A 17,058-nucleotide genomic window follows, 5' to 3' on the forward strand; every position below is an offset into this window, starting at 1 on the left:
AGCACCAGCTGCAGCCTGCTCTGCCCTCTGCAGCACCTTCCACTGTCTGCTCTAGCACACATAACACAGAGCTCTCCGTGGTTATTGGCTCTCACAAGTTCTATTTCAGTGGCACCAATTCTGTACTTAAAGTTTCTCTCAGCTGTCTTCAGTTGTTGGTGAAATTTGAAAGGGAAGTTTGGAAAAAAATTCTACCTAATTTAAAAAAATGTGATGTCTTTCAACCAGGATTGATTCTTTTAGACCTGAACTCAGTTTTTGTCAAAGCTTTAGACGTGTACTCCAGTACCATTCACAAATGAGAATGACACATTGAAATGAGCTTTAGCCCAGCGATTCTGTTTCAGATTGAGACAGAGCAACCCGCAAATTATGGGTTTATTTGAATATTTTTTTCCTTACAAATCAATAATTCAGTTGTTCCCTCCACAAGTCTATGAATGTGCCACTACTGCTGTGATTTTTAACGGATCCAAGTTACACAAATGAGTGTTGGTTCGACAACTATGTAACTTAAACCAGCAGTGTTTCTCATTGCTGTCCCAGGGAGACTCATTTTCCTGCTTTGAGAATAATTACCATGTATGTGGAGGGCTGTCCTTGTCTGCCCCTGCTGCTAACACTGTTCAGAATTCAGCAGGGTGTTCTTGGCAGGTGGCTGGTTATTTTCAGTGAATACTGCTATGTTGAAGGCTTTTACAGATACTAAAAACATGACAAAGTGAGGTATTTTGACCATTTCTTCTTCCTTGTGCACCTTTAGTATGGTAATGGCTTTTAAATGTCAGGGTTTGCTCCATTTTGCTTCTTTGTAACATGAATATAACAGCAGTTCCTGTTTAGAAAGGCCCCATCTGTGGTTTTTTCTTAAATAGGCTTGAACTTGTTTTGTGTTCTGAATTTCACATTTATCTTCTGTAAACTTATACAAATCACTTGCCTTTTCAGTAGCAGAAGTGTGTGAATATCAGCTTTATCAAGGCAAAAGCGTGGTTTGTTTGAAATAAAAGTTTCTGTTAAACCCATTTAGTGAGTGCTAAAAAATGCTGCTTTGGTTAAACACTAGTGGCATAAACAGAAGAAGTTCCATAACGTTTATTTTAAGTAAGCATATGCTAAATATATGAGAAATCCTAGAACTCCAGCAAGGTTTTGGTTAGGAACAGGAGAGGCACTGTGATAGCTGGATCTGACCTAGTTAGGGGGTTGATTTGTTTTGGACTCAAGTCAACATTCAGTAACTAGGAAGGTATTTTTTGTTTGTCTGAGGTTTTTTTAGTAGGCTTTGAGTGGCCAGGCCTTTTATTTTGCTTATTTTTTCCACATCATAACAAAATTAATCAATGAAGATATGATGTTTATATTATATATTTCTGTGCTTTCTTGTGTTTATCACCTGTATTGCAGTTGAACATAAATGTTTAATTAAAAACCATATGTCAAGATATGATGGGAAAAATGCAAAAAATGAACTTACTGCTTCTCTGCAAACAGGAAAAAAAAGGTAGTGTTTCTCCAGAATAAATGCAGAGCATGAAAATTATTTGATTCATGGAGAAGTTAAGCTGTGTAATTATGATCCAATGATGTGATGGAGTACAGGTCTTTAAGTATTTCCAGACTACCTGAAGTCTGGAGGGGTTTTTTATAAGTCAGTATGAAGGCCAGGTTTAAATCTTGCATACCAGACATGTTTAGGAAAAAAATGTTGCATGTTTAGGGGTTTCTGTTAATGTTAAAAATATTACATGTTAGGGCTTTCGGGGGGGAACTTGGTTTTTTTGACCATGTCAGCATAAGAAGGTTTTTTATAGCAATCCTGCAGGTTTCAACTCTGTTCACATTTTTACTTTTGGATCTCATAATAACAGTGTAAATACTGTATGTGCCCATTTTCAGTTCCAGTCAAGCACAAACCCCAAATGATGACTTTATTTCAGGCCATTGCTGTTTTGAGGCAGAATCAGACCATAGTCCAAACACGGTTTCCCAACCAGTGTCACCATAGCGGGTCCAGTGTAAACTTGGTACCTGTAGAAACCTTCCATGGGTCTGTGACAGCACCTAAATTTAAAGAGCATTATTTTATCCTTTAAAATTCACACACAAAAAAGAGAGAAAGTAACAAAAGACACTTGCTTACATACTTTATTTGTTTATTTGGGATCACATAAGGTACACAGACCTCTGCCCACTCTACTGCTTGAGGAAGGAGGTGACTGTGGCTCCTGCCTTTAGCCCTGTCAGTGCTGAAACCCCCCAAACAACTTGGTACTTAGCCAAGGGTTAGCACGTTTTTTAATCCTAAAACTAAGGAAAACAAACTTTGCCAGCATGTTAAAAATGAAACTCATGTATTTCCATGTTAACAGCTTAGAGTTTTACAGGAAAGATTGTCTTACAGCCCTGTCCTTGTCCCCCCATCCCAATACTGTTAATACTTATTTTTGTATATATAGTTTCTCTTCTTTGTTCATTATCAAAGGAAGTCTTTGGTCTATGCAGCTCTTCAGCTGCATAGTAGTCAGTGCCTGATGTTTTTCAAACAAATATACACTGTTTCCTCATCTAGAGGAATAGAACATTCATATAGAATATTCATTCTTATAGAAAATTCATACTCAGCCAGAATATGAGCTTTATCATCTTTGGTTGTTACAAGTAAAACATGAATCCTTGAAATGCTGTTTCCTATAAAAGTACATGTTTCTCAGTGACTGAAAGCATTACTGATATGAATGTCTGAAAAATGAGCCTGAAACCATTGGAACATGAGCTGTTTCTCTTGTACAACCTGTGCAGATGCAGTCTTTGTGGAAAGAAAATTGGTTTGCACTCTTACAAAATGTTTAAACTACTCACATGTCGCTTTTCTTCCTACTTGGTCACAGGACGGACAGAACCCTGGACCTCCTCCGCTGATACCAGGCCTGGGGCAGCAGGGAGGACAAGGTCGTCTTGGTCCTCACAACCAAGGACCTGGTCTTAATAAAGGTAATTAAATGTATTGTCTGTTCTCCTGTGAGTCAACCTCCTAAAAGAGGGGCTGTCCCCGAGAGAAATGGCTGAGAGCGTCCATAGATGCAGGCTGGAATATAGAGGAAAAGTTTTCCCAGAAGTATTGGTTAGTGTGAAATGTATCCTGTGCTTTGTAGAACTGTATGAACTAGAGCATCCTTGAGCATTTTAGAGATGGTTACAGAAACCTGCTGTGATGGTTTTTTTTCCCTGCAGGTGACACCCGTGGTCCCCCAAACCATCACCTGGGCCCGCTGTCCGACAGACGGCACGACCAGAACAGCGGTGGCCCCGAGCACGGGCCCGAGAGGGGCTTGTTCCGAGGTGGCCAGGAGTGGGGGGATGGCAGAGACAGCAGGGGCTTGCCAGACAGACGAGGACCTCACCCCGATTTCCATGATGACTTTGATCGACCAGATGACTTCCGTGAAGATTTCCATCCGGATAAGAGATTTGGCCACCGCCTGCGGGAGTTTGAGGGGAGAGGAGGCCCACCATTGCAAGATGAGAAGTGGAGACGAGGTGGACCTGGGCCTCCCTTTCCTCCAGATCACAGGGAATTTGAAGGAGGCAGTTCAAACCGCGGACCTCCTGGTGCTTGGGAAGGACGGAGACCTTCAGATGATAGATATCCACGGGATCCTGAGGATGCACGCTTCCGAGGAAGGCGAGATGAGAGGTAAGAATAAACCTACTTCTCTTTCTTGGGTTAAAGGGTAAATGGAGGGAACTCTTCTTTCCTGGTTTCCTTTTCATTAAGGAGTCTATCTGTTTCAGATTTATAAACTGGAAACCAATAAGGAAATGAAAACTCTAATATACCTGAGTGTAGAGTCCATAAAAATCATTCAGTAATAGAAGAAAACTTGAAAAATGGTCATTGTACACAGCAGCTTCCGTGTCTTTAAACAGTAAGTAAAGAGAAGGGAGAAAGTTTGTAGAGAAGATCCAGTGACACAGGATGAAGATTTGAGACCGTTTTGATGAAAATTGAGAGGAGACATGAAGGTTAAAGTGACAAACTTTTGAACATTAGACATGGATTTTGAGACTCTGTCTCCAGTCACAAACTACAGCATGAGACTGTAGGATGAGATGTAGAGACTGTAGGATGAGATGCAATGTCCTTGTAAGGAGCAGGAACAGTGATCCTACTGTCGGATAGAAGGGACAGAGCTACAGCACCTGTTGGACTGTCGAGACTATTTTCTTATATGTTTGCTTGTAGAAATTTTATTTCTCTTTCTGACTTATTTCTTAATACCAAGCAAAGAACTCAGAAATAATCTGATTTAAAGCAATGTTCATGTCATTGCTCCCAATCTCCAAATAAATCACAAAGGGATGAATTTGCTTCTAGTTACCAGTTTAAATATGGAGGAATTACAATGTCTTCAAGATTAACTGTCAGCAAAATTGCTCCAGGTTTATGCTGGTTTAACTGAGTGAAATTTGGCCTCCAAGGTCTAAGCCTCTCACTGACCACCAACTCTCTATGTATAAGAACATGTGCTTGTACAAATATGCTGTGGTCTCCACATAATGTGAATTTTGTGTGTTTTAGTTGCCTTTTAAATAATTTTCTTACATTCCTTTTACTTTGCATCTATACAGCTCTTCTTTTAGCTATTTTCTACCTAGCTCTGTAAAGATGTATCTTCCTTTTGTGTGAAGAGTATGAAAAGAAATGAACAGTAACTAAAAGAAGGTAACAATTAAAGCCATTTTTAAAAAGTAAAGCCAGAAAGAATGCAAGCTGAATGGTCTGCATCAGAGAACTTAAAAAGACACAGCAGACAGCACTTTCAGAAGCTGAGATTTTCAGATCTTATATTGAAAACGGTTAGGGACTGGAAAATATTTTATTATGGTCCAGATTTTTCAAAAGTTTCAGGAAGGGAAACAAGAACCTTGTGGCCTGTGAATCTGACTTTTCAACTAAGAGTAATCTGCTTATCAGAGAACAAATGTTTGTCCAGAGTTTGCAGTGAATTGGCACAGAGCTCTAAAGGGCTCACTGTGCCTGTAAACTCGATGAATTTTTTGGAATGAAGGTGAACAAGGTGCCATTTACTGCAGATGCTGGGGTGGACTTAATCCCAACCACTCCTTTAGCTGACTTGGTTTGGAATTGAGATTGTAACTGGTTTGATCAAGCATGAGAGGCAAATGTGTGTATGTATGTTTCTCTCTAATTTCCCGTCCTTTTCATCCCTGTCCTGTTCTTACTCTACCTGTGCATATCAACATGATGCTTCTACTGCAGAGACCTGCCTCTTCCTGCCTGCTAATCTGCACAGTGTGTAGTTGTGTACAGTAAGGTCCTAGGCCTCGAGGAAGAAGATCTGAGAGCAGTCAAACGGGAACTGGGCCCGATGCAAGGCAGGGCTTTCCGCATGACTGATATGAAAAGGTGAATAAGGATATCCCTAACGCAGTTTTAGGAGCTGTGGCTGTGTCAGGCATAGGTATGGTAGATTTCAAAACTCAGCTGTGTCCGTAAGTTGCCTGAAAGCAATAGGAAAGGCCCTGTTCCTGCAGCCCTAGGGCTTCGTGTTGCAAATCTTGGTAATTTTCAAGCTAAGCAGAATCACACCATGTCAGTATTGAAGTGGGAGGCCCTCTGAGAAACATCTAGAGGACTGTGCTGTTTCAAGGCTAAACAACATTGCTCTGTGATTATTTGAACCATTTGTACCTGAAACTGTTGAGCTTGTTTTCCTAAACCATCCAGGTTAATGTAAATGGTTCATGGTCCATACACAGCACTCCTCCATTCACTGTTGCACCTGTACAGGCACAGCAGCCTCCTCTCTGTATTGTGCTTGTTTTCTGGGAGGTGGAGACAGACCTATTGTTTTTTATTAAAAACAATGTAAAAGTTTAAAAATATTGTATTGTGTTATGACTACTGTTAAAATATTTAAATTTGTAATTAAAAGGTTAATGTTGTTAAAATTCTAAATAAAAGTATCTAAAGTTTTGCTTGTAATAGGATGCACTGTGTCGTTAATGAGCTGGGGAAGGGGATGCTGCCACACAGCCAACACCATTGGAATATTGTGGTGCTTCCAGTTTGGCCAGTGTGGAACTGGGAATAGCAGGGAGGTGGGGGGCATCTGTGACTGGGCAGGGAGTGCTCCATCCACACTGTGTGCTGTCACTGAGGGTGGGGTGGCACGGTGAGGGCTCAGCACCGCCTAAACACCCGCCCTGTGCCTGCAGAGACCCCAGGCTGTGCCTGCACCTTCCGAGTGCAGTTGTCACAGAACATGGATGTGCTTTACAAGCACTCCAGGTGTTTCAACTGGTTATGTCAGAAACAAAACTAATTATTCACACAGCCATCTGCAGGCTGACCTGACATGGCACTGACAGGTCAGTAAGAGCCTCCTCTCTGGAGAGCTGTCCAGGCCCCCCCAGTGCAGTGCTGGAGGAACTGTACTCAGTTAAGATGAGGTGCAGAATCCACTCATACCAAATTCCTGAGGATGTCATAGAAGTAGAAGGCAGTTACCAAACTTCAGTGCCGTAACTACATTTGGCAACACAAAATTCCTCATTATTGCAGCTGGATAAACTGCTCTTCAGGTTGCAGAATGCTGCTGTTCAGCCGTCACTGTCCCTACAGAGCCAAGGGCAGTCTAGATGCACTTGCTAAAGTTGTAAACTTTGAAGAATGGAATCAAAAAGAGAATATTTTGGCAAAAGAATTATAGAATCAATAGGAATGAGATGCTGGAATATTGTGTTATAGCTGTGATTCTCATTGCTTGTATGTTTTGTGTTTGTTTTATCATCAAAATGGAAAGAGAAAAAGGGAATGGGAATGTAAGACCACCACAGTTAAGGGAAATTGCTTTTTCTTGCCTTACCTCACATCTATCATCACTCATTCATTTTTTTCCCACCTTTTCATTAAATGAATGCAGTATGTTTAACAAAATTCTCCTATGAAAAGCCAACACAATCAACAGAAGGAAATATGAGGGGAAAACTAAAAAAAATGACTATCAAAGTGCTCGAAGGCAGAAAATGAGCACTTTTCCACCTCCATATCCTGTTCTAGTAACTTTATGTGCTGTAGCATTAGGTGAAACAGTTCAGAAATTAGTTGATTATAAAACTGAAGCTGACTCAGTTCTACCTAAATCCCATATTTGTATCATGTTCTTTCTTGTAGCTTCAGAAGAGGAGGAGGACCCTCAAGACATGAGGGCCGGGGACCCCGGGGCAGAGATGGCTTTCCTGGCCCTGAAGATTTTGGGCCAGATGACGCTTTTGACTCTCCCGATGAAAACTCCAGAGGAAGGGACCATGGTGTCCGGGGGCGAGGTCGCGGTGCTCTCAGAGGTGAGGGGAACGTTCTTCCACATGGAAATGCAAGGAGGAAGGAAAGGCATTTCTTGGGCAGACAGTCTTCTCATGAATACAATGTCTTTTCTCACTCCTGTCCCCTGCTTCTCTTACTGCTCAGGAGCCCGGAAGGGTTTGCTTCCTACTCCAGATGAATTTCCACGCTTTGAAGGAGGGCGGAAACCAGAATCCTGGGATGGAAACAGAGAACCAGGTAAAAAATTTTGTGAGGTTTGTAGACTTCTACAATATAACCACTTAAAAAAGTATTTTAAAATCACCTCTTTTTCTCGTACCTTGTATGTTTGTTACCAGTATTTTACCATGAGAAAAGCCAAACGTAGTTCTTTGGTCTTTTAAATTTAGGAAAAAAATAATTATACAGAATTTAACTGACTCGAAATACAACTGTCTTACTGAACAAAAAATTATTGTGGCGTCAAAAGTCTTGATTTTTATTTGAGTTCTTGTACAGCCCAGAACTGCCTGGGCAGTTGTCACTTGTGGATCACATATCGTGTGGTTTTTAAGATATATATCAATGCCAATAGTAATCTTTCACTTGTTTGGCATCTTTTTTGTTTGCAAGAAAAATGTTTTCAGCTACAATGTCTGACAGCTTGTTGGTATTTGCATTTGTGTTACAAATGGCAACCTCCTATGGGGCAAAAGTGAGCTGTAGAACGTCACGGAAAAAACGAGCACAAATGACAGGTGAATAAGTGAATGCCTCTAAAATGACGGAAACATTTTATACTGAAAAGAACACTTTACATCTGTCACATTTTTCTTTCCTTTCAAAAACCTGTTTTACCTTTAGCTTTCTTACTAAAAGATGGCCCAGGGGAAGCTTTATGTAATTTGAACTTAAAATTGTGTGCCACATGGTGTGGGCAGCGTGTGAATTTGTGTGACTGCCACCAAAACTGAGGAATAAGGACCCCAATGAACATTACTCATTATCCTGTGGTTTTGTGCCCAGGTCCTCGTCCGGATCACCCTCCTCACGAAGGACACTCTCCAGCCAGCAGAGAACGTTCTTCTTCGCTCCAGGGTATGGACATGGCCTCACTGCCACCACGGAAACGCCTCTGGCACGACGGACCGGGCACCTCCGACCACAGAGACATGGATGCTCCAGGAGGACCTCCAGAGGAGAGGGCCAAAGGTAAAAAGCCCCTTTTATTGAAACCCACATGTAACAGTGGCATGTTTTTCAACACCAGGCTTATCTAGAACTTCTCTGTTCAGAGGGGATGAAGCTGAGCTAGTAAATATCTGATCTCACCAGCTGGGAAGCTAAAGAGCAGTCTTACAGGAACATAAGAACAGAGGGATTTTCTGGGATCCAAAATTTTCAAATCCAAATCTGCTCTCCAGCATTATAGAATCCTCTTCCTTATTGCCCTGTTCAAAAGCAGTTAGTTTTTGGCTCCCTTTTACTCCAGCTGGAAAACTCATTTTTCCTCCTTTTCAGAAATGTTATTTGTTACTCATGCTTGTGCTATCATCCTTTAACTGAAACATAAGAACACTGAGCCTGTAGTGATACGTCCCTGAAATGTTCTCTAAACCTATGAAGATCTGCAGTTCAGTGACTTACTGAAATATTTTTATATTTAATGGCTTTTGTCAGTTAACTTTTGTGTGCTTCTGTAATTGCTTGAAGAATCATATAAATTTTTGATATTCACAGCATCCATGGGCAGAGCTCTTAAACTTAATTGCAGTAGATTATGCTTGGAAAAAAAGAAAAAGGAAAATGTTTCTCTCCTAATTTCATTTGATGTCTTATGTTGTAATTAAGTTGAAAGTTGATTCCTGTTATTTCTGAATGCCATCTCTGATTGCACTGAAGTCCACCATTTCCAGCCTGAACTTGCTCTTTTCCAAGTCAGAGCTCTGATCTGTTTAGTTGTTCTCTCTAGAAGTCATTCTGTATCTTTTACTATCCTTATTACTCTGTATATACTATTTTCAGTTTTAAATTATCCTTTTCTAAATTAAACAAGGTAACCAGAAATTGCAACACGCTATTTAAGATGTGGTATAACCATGGATTTCTACACTTCTTGGTTTTGTTCTGTTTTCTCCATTCTTTCCTAACAGCTTCTTATGTCATAGTTCCCTCTAACTACTAAGCAGTCACATGCTACTGTAACCCACAAAACACATGGTTTTTGGAGTTTGTAGCTGGCTCAGAGCCTATTGCCATGTGTGCCAGTTCCACAATCATCCTATTAGCCTTGACCTTACAAATCTCAGGACTGCTGTTATTTAAATGTTGACTTTCCTTAATGTCCTCACACTGACTACCCACTGTCAGTGACAAAGGTCCTTCTCAGTTGCTTCCAGATGCTGAGCTGCCAACCTGCAGCTGAATTTTTTTGTTGTTGCTGCACAGCTTTGTCTTTGATGCCACTGAATTCCATCCCACTTCTCTTACCATTGTCCTGAAGGTCATTCAGTTTTAGCTGCATGTCACTCCTCCTCTGCTGTTCCCAGTGGACACTGTTCCCAGTGTTGTACTAACAGCAGGTTTTATCATTCTTTCATAGGTGTTTTGACTAAAACCCTGCTAGTAAACTCCCTCTTATATCAATATTTTTTCTTCCATAACTGCACTGCTGTGTTTCTCATGTAGTCAGCATCCATCAGATCTGTGAGGATTCCTTCTCCAGCTTCAGTAATGATTAGTGATCATTCAGATCCTTTATTGAGGTTAAAACAATTGTTGTCCATGCACAAGAAGTGTGGCAGTTAACTCAAAATGTGCTAAAGAAAGTTTAGAATGATGGCAGAAAGCCTGATAAACAAACCATGAACAATACTTTTTCATATACAGGCTGTGCCACCTTTAGTTGTATTAGTTAAGTCAACTAAAGATTAAAACTTCATGAATTATAAACTCTGTGGAACAATTTGGTCTCTGTTTTACACAGAACCAACCAGAGTCAACAAAAAAATAGCTCTTGCTAAAGTGGAGCAAAAATATTCTGATTTAGCTGTAGTATGTGTCCATAAAACAAGCTTACTGTAAATTTGATTTTTCAAAATACTACTTTTTATTTTAGGCTATGGATTGGGTTGGGTGTTTTTTAATGTTCATTTACATATCAAAACTAAAAAGATCTGTGAGAAGTAGAAAATGCTGTTCCTGGCAGTAAGAGCTTGTATAGGTTTTGTTCCCGGTTAGCACTAAAATAAAGCATTTCTAGCAAAAAAGGGAAGAAAACAGTAATGTTAACTCATTATCTTCACCATCAACCTCAACTGTCTCAACTTGTCATCAGTGCAGTGTCTTTGTTTAAGATTAAAGAAAATGTACTTTGCAGTAAAAACATAGCGAGAACCACAGATGGTGTTGAAGCACAAGAACCGGGAGTGCCTGGCAGTGTGGAGGACGTGCTGTCACTGTTCTGACTGTATCAACTCTAACCCCCTTTAATTTCCAAGGCATTACTTAATTGTTGCCCAGTTCTGTAGAGGGAGGAGGCATAAAATCGCAGGTCTCAGCTACGTGGTCTGTGAATGATGGCACCACGGCAGAACCACCTGAATGTACGGCGTGTCTGGGAGGGGCCACAGCTTAGACTTACACCACTGACTGGCTGTGCTTCCTTTGCAGGACGAGGAAGTTCTGGACCTTCACAAAGAGCGCCAAAATCTGGGAGGTCTGGATCGTTAGATGGAGACCACCATGATGGATTCCACAGGGATGAAGCCTTTGGTGGAGGCCCCGGGGGAGGCAACAACCCTTCTCGAGGAGGAAGGAGCGGAAGTAACTGGGGAAGAGGAAATAACATAAACTCTGGCCAGTCACGAAGAGGAGGATCCAGGGGTGGAAGAGGACGATAGAAGAGGCTTTGGCTGGGTCACGCCCAGTCCTTGCGGGACAATATTTAAATAGACTGCTACTCTGGACTGAGTCATCTGCAATGCCACGAACGAACCTGGATTCTTAACTGGGATAACTGAATGTGCTTTAGTTCCTAACAAGGGTCTTTTCCTAAATCAGTCAACTGCCTCTAGCTGCAATATTGTAGCTACCTTTGTTTTGTCCTATCCACTCCCATTTTCCTCACTTTCTTACCTACTTTATTTGTGAAGAGCTGGAATTTTTTTTAAGTGTTGGGGGACATGGAGCACTTCCACAGATTTCAGTTCACCTCCAGACAGAAACTTGTTTCTATATGTACAGTTTGTCAAAGAGTTATGTTGTTTTTGTATGAATACAGAATGTAATTTGCGCAAAAATTAACAAAAAATCAATGCAGTGTGTGATTCTTTACTCACCTATTACTATAGGGGGTTGTCTTTAGGCAAACTCGTGTTTCAGATGGAGCAACAGAACTACCTCCTGAAATCTCAGCCATTTAAAATAGTGAGAGCTGACTTGTAGTTTTTGGGTTTATCATGCACAGAGAACCTTCCTTTTCACCTTTAGCCACAGCTGTGTACAGATTACAAGTGGTGCTGATGTTAAAATTCCAAAACCCAGGCAATCACCGCAGCTTGCTATTCTGCCATCCTGGAAGAGAAAAACATGGAACACCATTTAGAACAAGTTGTCAAAGACACAGTGTGAGTTATAACCTGGATTGCAAGACAGACATCATGACACACACTGTCTTCACCTGGGCAAGTCAAGGATTTTTGTTCAAAACAGCATCTGTTTATAGAAATTGAGAAAGAATGAAGTTTAGCAGCTTGACTGATGTGTTTTACAACAGCTGTATGACACATTGCTTAAAGCTATGGGTGTTCAGCAGAGTCTGGTGCATTAATTGCTGAAGTGCAAACCTCAATAGTTCATCACTTCCATATTAACATTTTTTTAAGTGTCTCTTTCTTTAGGATACTGTTACCTTATTTTACTAGAGGAGGGAAATGAGAAGTAGGGGTTATTCCCATTTCCCACATTTCATAATAAAGCTGCTTACCAACCGTGAGTTTGTCTTCCCCTACATCATTCATGTTAATCATCTCCAGCCACCTGGTTATCAAAAGGTTCCTTTAATACCACAAGCCTCAGTGAAAATGTTACCATCTAAGTACTTATACTACAGACCTTCTCAGGAAACTTCTGCATTAGAAGTATAGCATATAATGTATAATGAAAAATTACTACCAGGCTTCACTCTCTCCTGCCTTGAATTCCAGGCTATAATAAAATATATGTCAGTGTAGTTCCTGCAACACCACATGGCAGCTATTGCATCTGACTTCTCATGCAGTCAGGTTTACCAAAGACTGGCTCAAGTCCTGATGATCTTACTTAAAGACCTCGAAGCACACAGGCTTAGCTGTTGTTCTCTTGGTTCAGGCAGTCACAAGTAGGGTTTTTTGTCTAGTTTTTAATTTGTAGTGTATAAAATGGCATTTGAAAATTCTGACTGATCGTTAACCTGTAAAATCCTTGTCATGGGGCTCAGGAGAGACAGAATGGTCTTAAGGGAATTAACTGGGAAACATCTGAGATGCATCTGATATGACAGTTTCTCCCTTGAGAGTGTAAAAAAGTGCTTTTTAGCTCTGTCTGAAGGGCCTTTGTCACTTTGGGTATATGTTTGGGAGTTAGGATCTGTCCTGAAGTTTTCATGGTAATTACTGGCAAAGAGGAAAGCTTGCCCTATTTTTTTTTTTTTTTTTTGGTTAGCAAGCCCTGTGTATTTTTTAGGGGCTAAAAGAGGTCTAATAGCATATGTGATTTAGAGGATGAGTTTTAGGCTTTAATTAAACCACAGTCCTCTACCAAGACAAGTTAGAGCGTACCTAACTCTAGGAAACCCAGTTTTATCTAGATAACTTTTATTTCCTCTGATGGGTGGTTAATTCCTTACATCACTATGGTACTTGATGTTAAGTCATATTCTTCATCAAAGGACAGCTTCTTCAGTTAAGTTTTGAAATATTTCACAATCATGAAATATGCTCAGAAAGTTATAAGAAAACTTGATAATTAGCTAGTATTTGTACAAAATCTTAAGGGACAGCATAGCAGGAGAGACAGAAGCAGCTTCCCAGTCCATGATACCATGACTCACTATTGCTGGGGAACAGACACAATTATTTAATGGGAATATAATTCTGTATTCTTCAGGTCATGTTCTTTTACCAGTGTTGCACGTAGAATCTTATGCTCTGCCTGTGAGTTTAGAGCTCCACCTTGTCTCAGATTTGTTTAATTTTATACTGCTGTTAGGAATAAAATCAGTTTTATATACTGTAGCTTAGAAGTTGTAAAAATGAGAGAACTAATTTAATGCTATTCAGATAGCTCTGATCTACATTTTTATAGAAAAAAAAGTGACCATTAGTGAAATGTCTATATTGACAACTGGACGCAAGTTGTTTTATTAAAGCAATCTATGTACATTTAAGTACCCCCTTTGACAACTTAATTCAGTGAAGTATTTGGTGAATACGTTAAACTTAAGTTGTGGTAGCAGGTAAGTATTGCAGTATTGGGCTTTATTTTGTCCATGAGGCACAAGCGCTCCATGAAATATTTCACAATCATGAAATATGCTCAGAAAGTTATAAGAAAACTTGATAATTAGCCACCTGGGGCTCTGCGCAGGTGAGGTGGTCCCGTTTCCCTGCAGTAGCCCCGTGCACGGCCCAAACGGGAGCACCCAGCTCTGTCATCCTGAATTCAGCACCTTCCTAAGTAAGGCTCGGCTTCTGCACTGAAACAGAGCTCCCATTATTAACAAATCTATTTTTGAAGGTCATGCTGTGACAAGGAAGCAATTTCTGCCCCAGTTCAGAGAACAAAATATATATATATATATACAAAATAAAGTTCTAAGAGATGAGCTACCCTTTTAAAGCCTGAGGATTTGGTCCCTTACAGCAGCTCTAAGGCAGCAGTACCTGCAAAGACCAAGGCTAATTAATATTAGCACCTTTCATCCTCTCCTTGTCATGCAGGAAACCCCCCCCCTTACAATTATGGGCAGTCTTTGCGACCCGCAGCCCCAGGAAAGTTTGTTTCACTTACTGCATGGTATTTTAAAGCTGGTTTTAAAGAGAAAAGCAGTTTAGTGGCCACAATCTTCAGATTCCCCACAGCACGTTCAGAGTGTAGGGGTCAGCATAAAATGAGGTAAAAACAGTTCATTTTTGAACGTTGTCCCCCAGACGTGATCAGATTTTGCTAAATCATCTTCGTGTTTCAGCATTCGTCGGCCCCGCGCGGCTCGGCCGCTCCTCGGTAACGGGCAGGTCCGTAACTGCAGCGCGTCGGCTCCGATCTCGCTCACGGTCTGAAGCAGCGGCAGCAGCCACGTGGTGCCATCCTGGAGGTAGGGAAGTGGGATGCTGCCAGCTCCTACCCAGCAGTGGAGCGACTCCAGGCCACGGCTATGGAGCTGGCTGCGCGGTAAGGCAAACGCCGCCAGGCTGACACCTGAGCGCGGCAGGCACAGCTCGGGGACACCGGGCCCGCTCCGGGCCGCCAGCCGCTGCTGCTCCTCCTGGAGAACCGGCGAGGAAAACCCGGCAGGACGCGGAGGGAGCGGCGTTCCCGGTCTCGGAGTCGGCTGGCGAGAGCTCAAGGCTCTCAGTCCCCCTGACACGGCCGCTCCTCCGCCGGGGCGGCAGCAGGGCCGGGCTCACCCGGGCAGGGCCGGGCTCGGCCCGGCCGCTCTCACAGGGGCAGTGCCTTGCCGCGGCTGCTCAGCGCGGCGCGGAACAACCCGGCCAGACGGCGCAGGCCGGCGGCGCCGCCGGGCAGCGCGGCCAGGAGCGCGGCGGCCGCGGTGCCGAGCTGAGCGGCAGCGCCCAGCGCGGTGAGCGCGGTGCTGCGCAGCACCAGCGCGGCGTACAGCGTCCCGAGCAGCGCCGCCAGGTACAGCAGCGCCCCGCGCCCCGGCTCCCGCAGCAGCCGGGCGGGCCCGCGCAGCAGCGCGGCGGCGCCCAGCGCGAACAGCGAGCCGAGCGACCAGAGAAGCGCGAACTTGCGGGCGCGGAGCAGCAGCAGCGGCGCGCACAGCGCGGCCAGCCCGAAGCACAGCGCGGCCAGCAGCACGCACAGAGCGCTGCCCGCCAGCCGCTGCCAGCGCGACAGCCCCGGCAGCCACGGGTCCGCCTCGCCCGCCCACGGCCACGCGGCGCTGCCCGGGGCGCCGGGGACAGCGCCCGGCGGGAAAGGGTTCAGCGCGCCCAGCCAGGCCCGCAGCCCACCGCCCTCCCCCTCCTCTGCTTGCGGGCCGCCGGCGGGCGGCGGCGCGGGGCCCGCGCTGGGGCTGCCAGCGGCAGCGGCCTTGGACTGCGCGAGGTACTCGTGCAGCTGCCGGCCCAGGTCCGCCATGGCGGGGCCGGCACCGGCGCCGGGCGCTACAGAGGGGCCGCCGCCATCTTGCGGGGGCGGAGCCGCATCCGGGCAGCGGCGGCAACAGGTGCGCGACGGGGCGCGCGCGTGCGCGGGGGCGCCGGGGGCGGGGCGCGAGTGAGGGGCCGTGAGGGCCGGGGCGGGACCCGCAGCGGGCGGGCTGCGGGGGACTCGGGGGACTCGGCGGAGCAGGTGGGCTGGGGGGATGTGCGGGTCTCGGAGGCCTCGGAGGGCTGTGAGGCGTAGGGCGTCTTGGAGGACCTTGGGGCCTGTGAGGGCTTTTAGGGGTTTTGAGGCCTCTCCTTTGGGAGCTGTGAGGGTGTAATGGTCTCAGTCCACTCTGGCGGGTTTGGGGGAGCGTAGTTTGATTAAGTCTGGGCGGTGCACGGGAGAAATAACAAAATTCTCAGGAGGTTTAATAAACTTTTACTACAAACTTCGTAACATTAAGGTAGAACAAGGTACTTGGCAAGTTTTAAAACGACATCCAGACAAAGAAAGGCACTTCAGAACCTTCACCTTACCCAGACACTGCATGGCACTTAAGAACGTATCACTGGAATTTTTTAGTCTGGCTTACAATACACTTTGAGAAGAAGGTCGGAGAAGAGAGAGAAAGGTGTATAGTCACCACACTAGGATCCAGTGTGGTCTCAGCTGCTTTTAAGTCATAGCGGAGCGCACCTTTATCTGCTTCATTGCTCTTTAATGTTCCCCGGGGGTCCCCCACGCCGGGCCGGCGCCGTTCCGGGGCTCCCCGCGGGCTCTGCGGTCACTGCGGCGGAGCCCTGGCCGTCCCACCCACACAGAGCTCGCCCTGCTCCCCCCACCGCCTCCCACCTGGTGGTTTTGAGCCAGTCAAGCACGCAGGAGGAACTGTCACTTGATTGTTGTGCAAATACACTTTTGAAAACGGAAGGTCATGTCAGTGAACTCCTTCTTGTGCTTGCACGTTTCTTTCTTGAGGGCTTTGGAGGACGTGTTCAGCTTTGGAAGTTCATTTTTGGTGCTTTCGAGAGAACCTTGACACATTTACCTCTTTTTCAAATACACAGCGCCATGTAGTGGACGTTCACCAATGTCACCGTTCAAATGTCCCACTAGGTGGAGGTGTGTACTCATAAAACCACAACCCAAAGTGCGGATCCAAAGGTGAAAACGTCACCAGCCTCAAACTAAACGTGTCAGGACAGAAAGGTTTTGCTGACCTTCCCCTTTCATGTGCGAATAGCCTTCTAGGTTTTATTTTGCCCCTGTTCCCCGCTGCTTTTGTCTGGCCGAGGAGGGCGTTAAACAGCGGAAACCTGTTTGCCACCACAGTACCTTCTTTGTTCTGCTGGGCCGCA

General features: G+C 44.3%; 2 protein-coding genes across 3 annotated transcripts in view; one reads left to right on the forward strand and one right to left on the reverse strand.

Annotated features, from left to right (window-relative positions):
- Positions 1–11,675, forward strand: part of WDR33 (WD repeat domain 33) — a 66,436-nt gene extending 54,761 nt beyond the window's left edge. The window contains exons 17-22 of the mRNA XM_050308768.1: positions 2,892–2,994; positions 3,235–3,697; positions 7,202–7,371; positions 7,496–7,588; positions 8,357–8,542; positions 11,003–11,675. Of these exons, the coding sequence (XP_050164725.1) occupies positions 2,892–2,994; positions 3,235–3,697; positions 7,202–7,371; positions 7,496–7,588; positions 8,357–8,542; positions 11,003–11,232 (1,245 nt within the window). The 3' untranslated portion in view covers positions 11,233–11,675. The remainder of the gene's footprint in view (positions 1–2,891; positions 2,995–3,234; positions 3,698–7,201; positions 7,372–7,495; positions 7,589–8,356; positions 8,543–11,002) is intronic.
- Positions 6,865–15,737, reverse strand: SFT2D3 (SFT2 domain containing 3). Of its 2 annotated transcripts, XM_050308770.1 has the most exons (4): positions 14,381–15,737; positions 11,671–11,905; positions 10,974–11,159; positions 6,865–7,565 (listed from the first exon to the last, which is right to left on the reverse strand). In XM_050308770.1, the coding sequence occupies exon 1, from the start codon at positions 15,689–15,691 to the stop codon at positions 15,029–15,031; it is 663 nt and encodes a 220-aa protein (XP_050164727.1). In that variant the 5' UTR covers positions 15,692–15,737; the 3' UTR covers positions 6,865–7,565; positions 10,974–11,159; positions 11,671–11,905; positions 14,381–15,028. The 2 variants fall into 2 exon arrangements, with proteins under 2 accessions (XP_050164727.1, XP_050164726.1); XM_050308769.1 differs by lacking the exon at positions 10,974–11,159.
- Between the last annotated feature and the right edge of the window lie 1,321 nt (positions 15,738–17,058).

The sequence above is a fragment of the Myiozetetes cayanensis genome, unplaced genomic scaffold (genome assembly GCF_022539395.1).
Source record: "Myiozetetes cayanensis isolate MyiCay16 unplaced genomic scaffold, myiCay2020 scf13, whole genome shotgun sequence".
Lineage (NCBI taxonomy): Eukaryota > Metazoa > Chordata > Aves > Passeriformes > Tyrannidae > Myiozetetes > Myiozetetes cayanensis.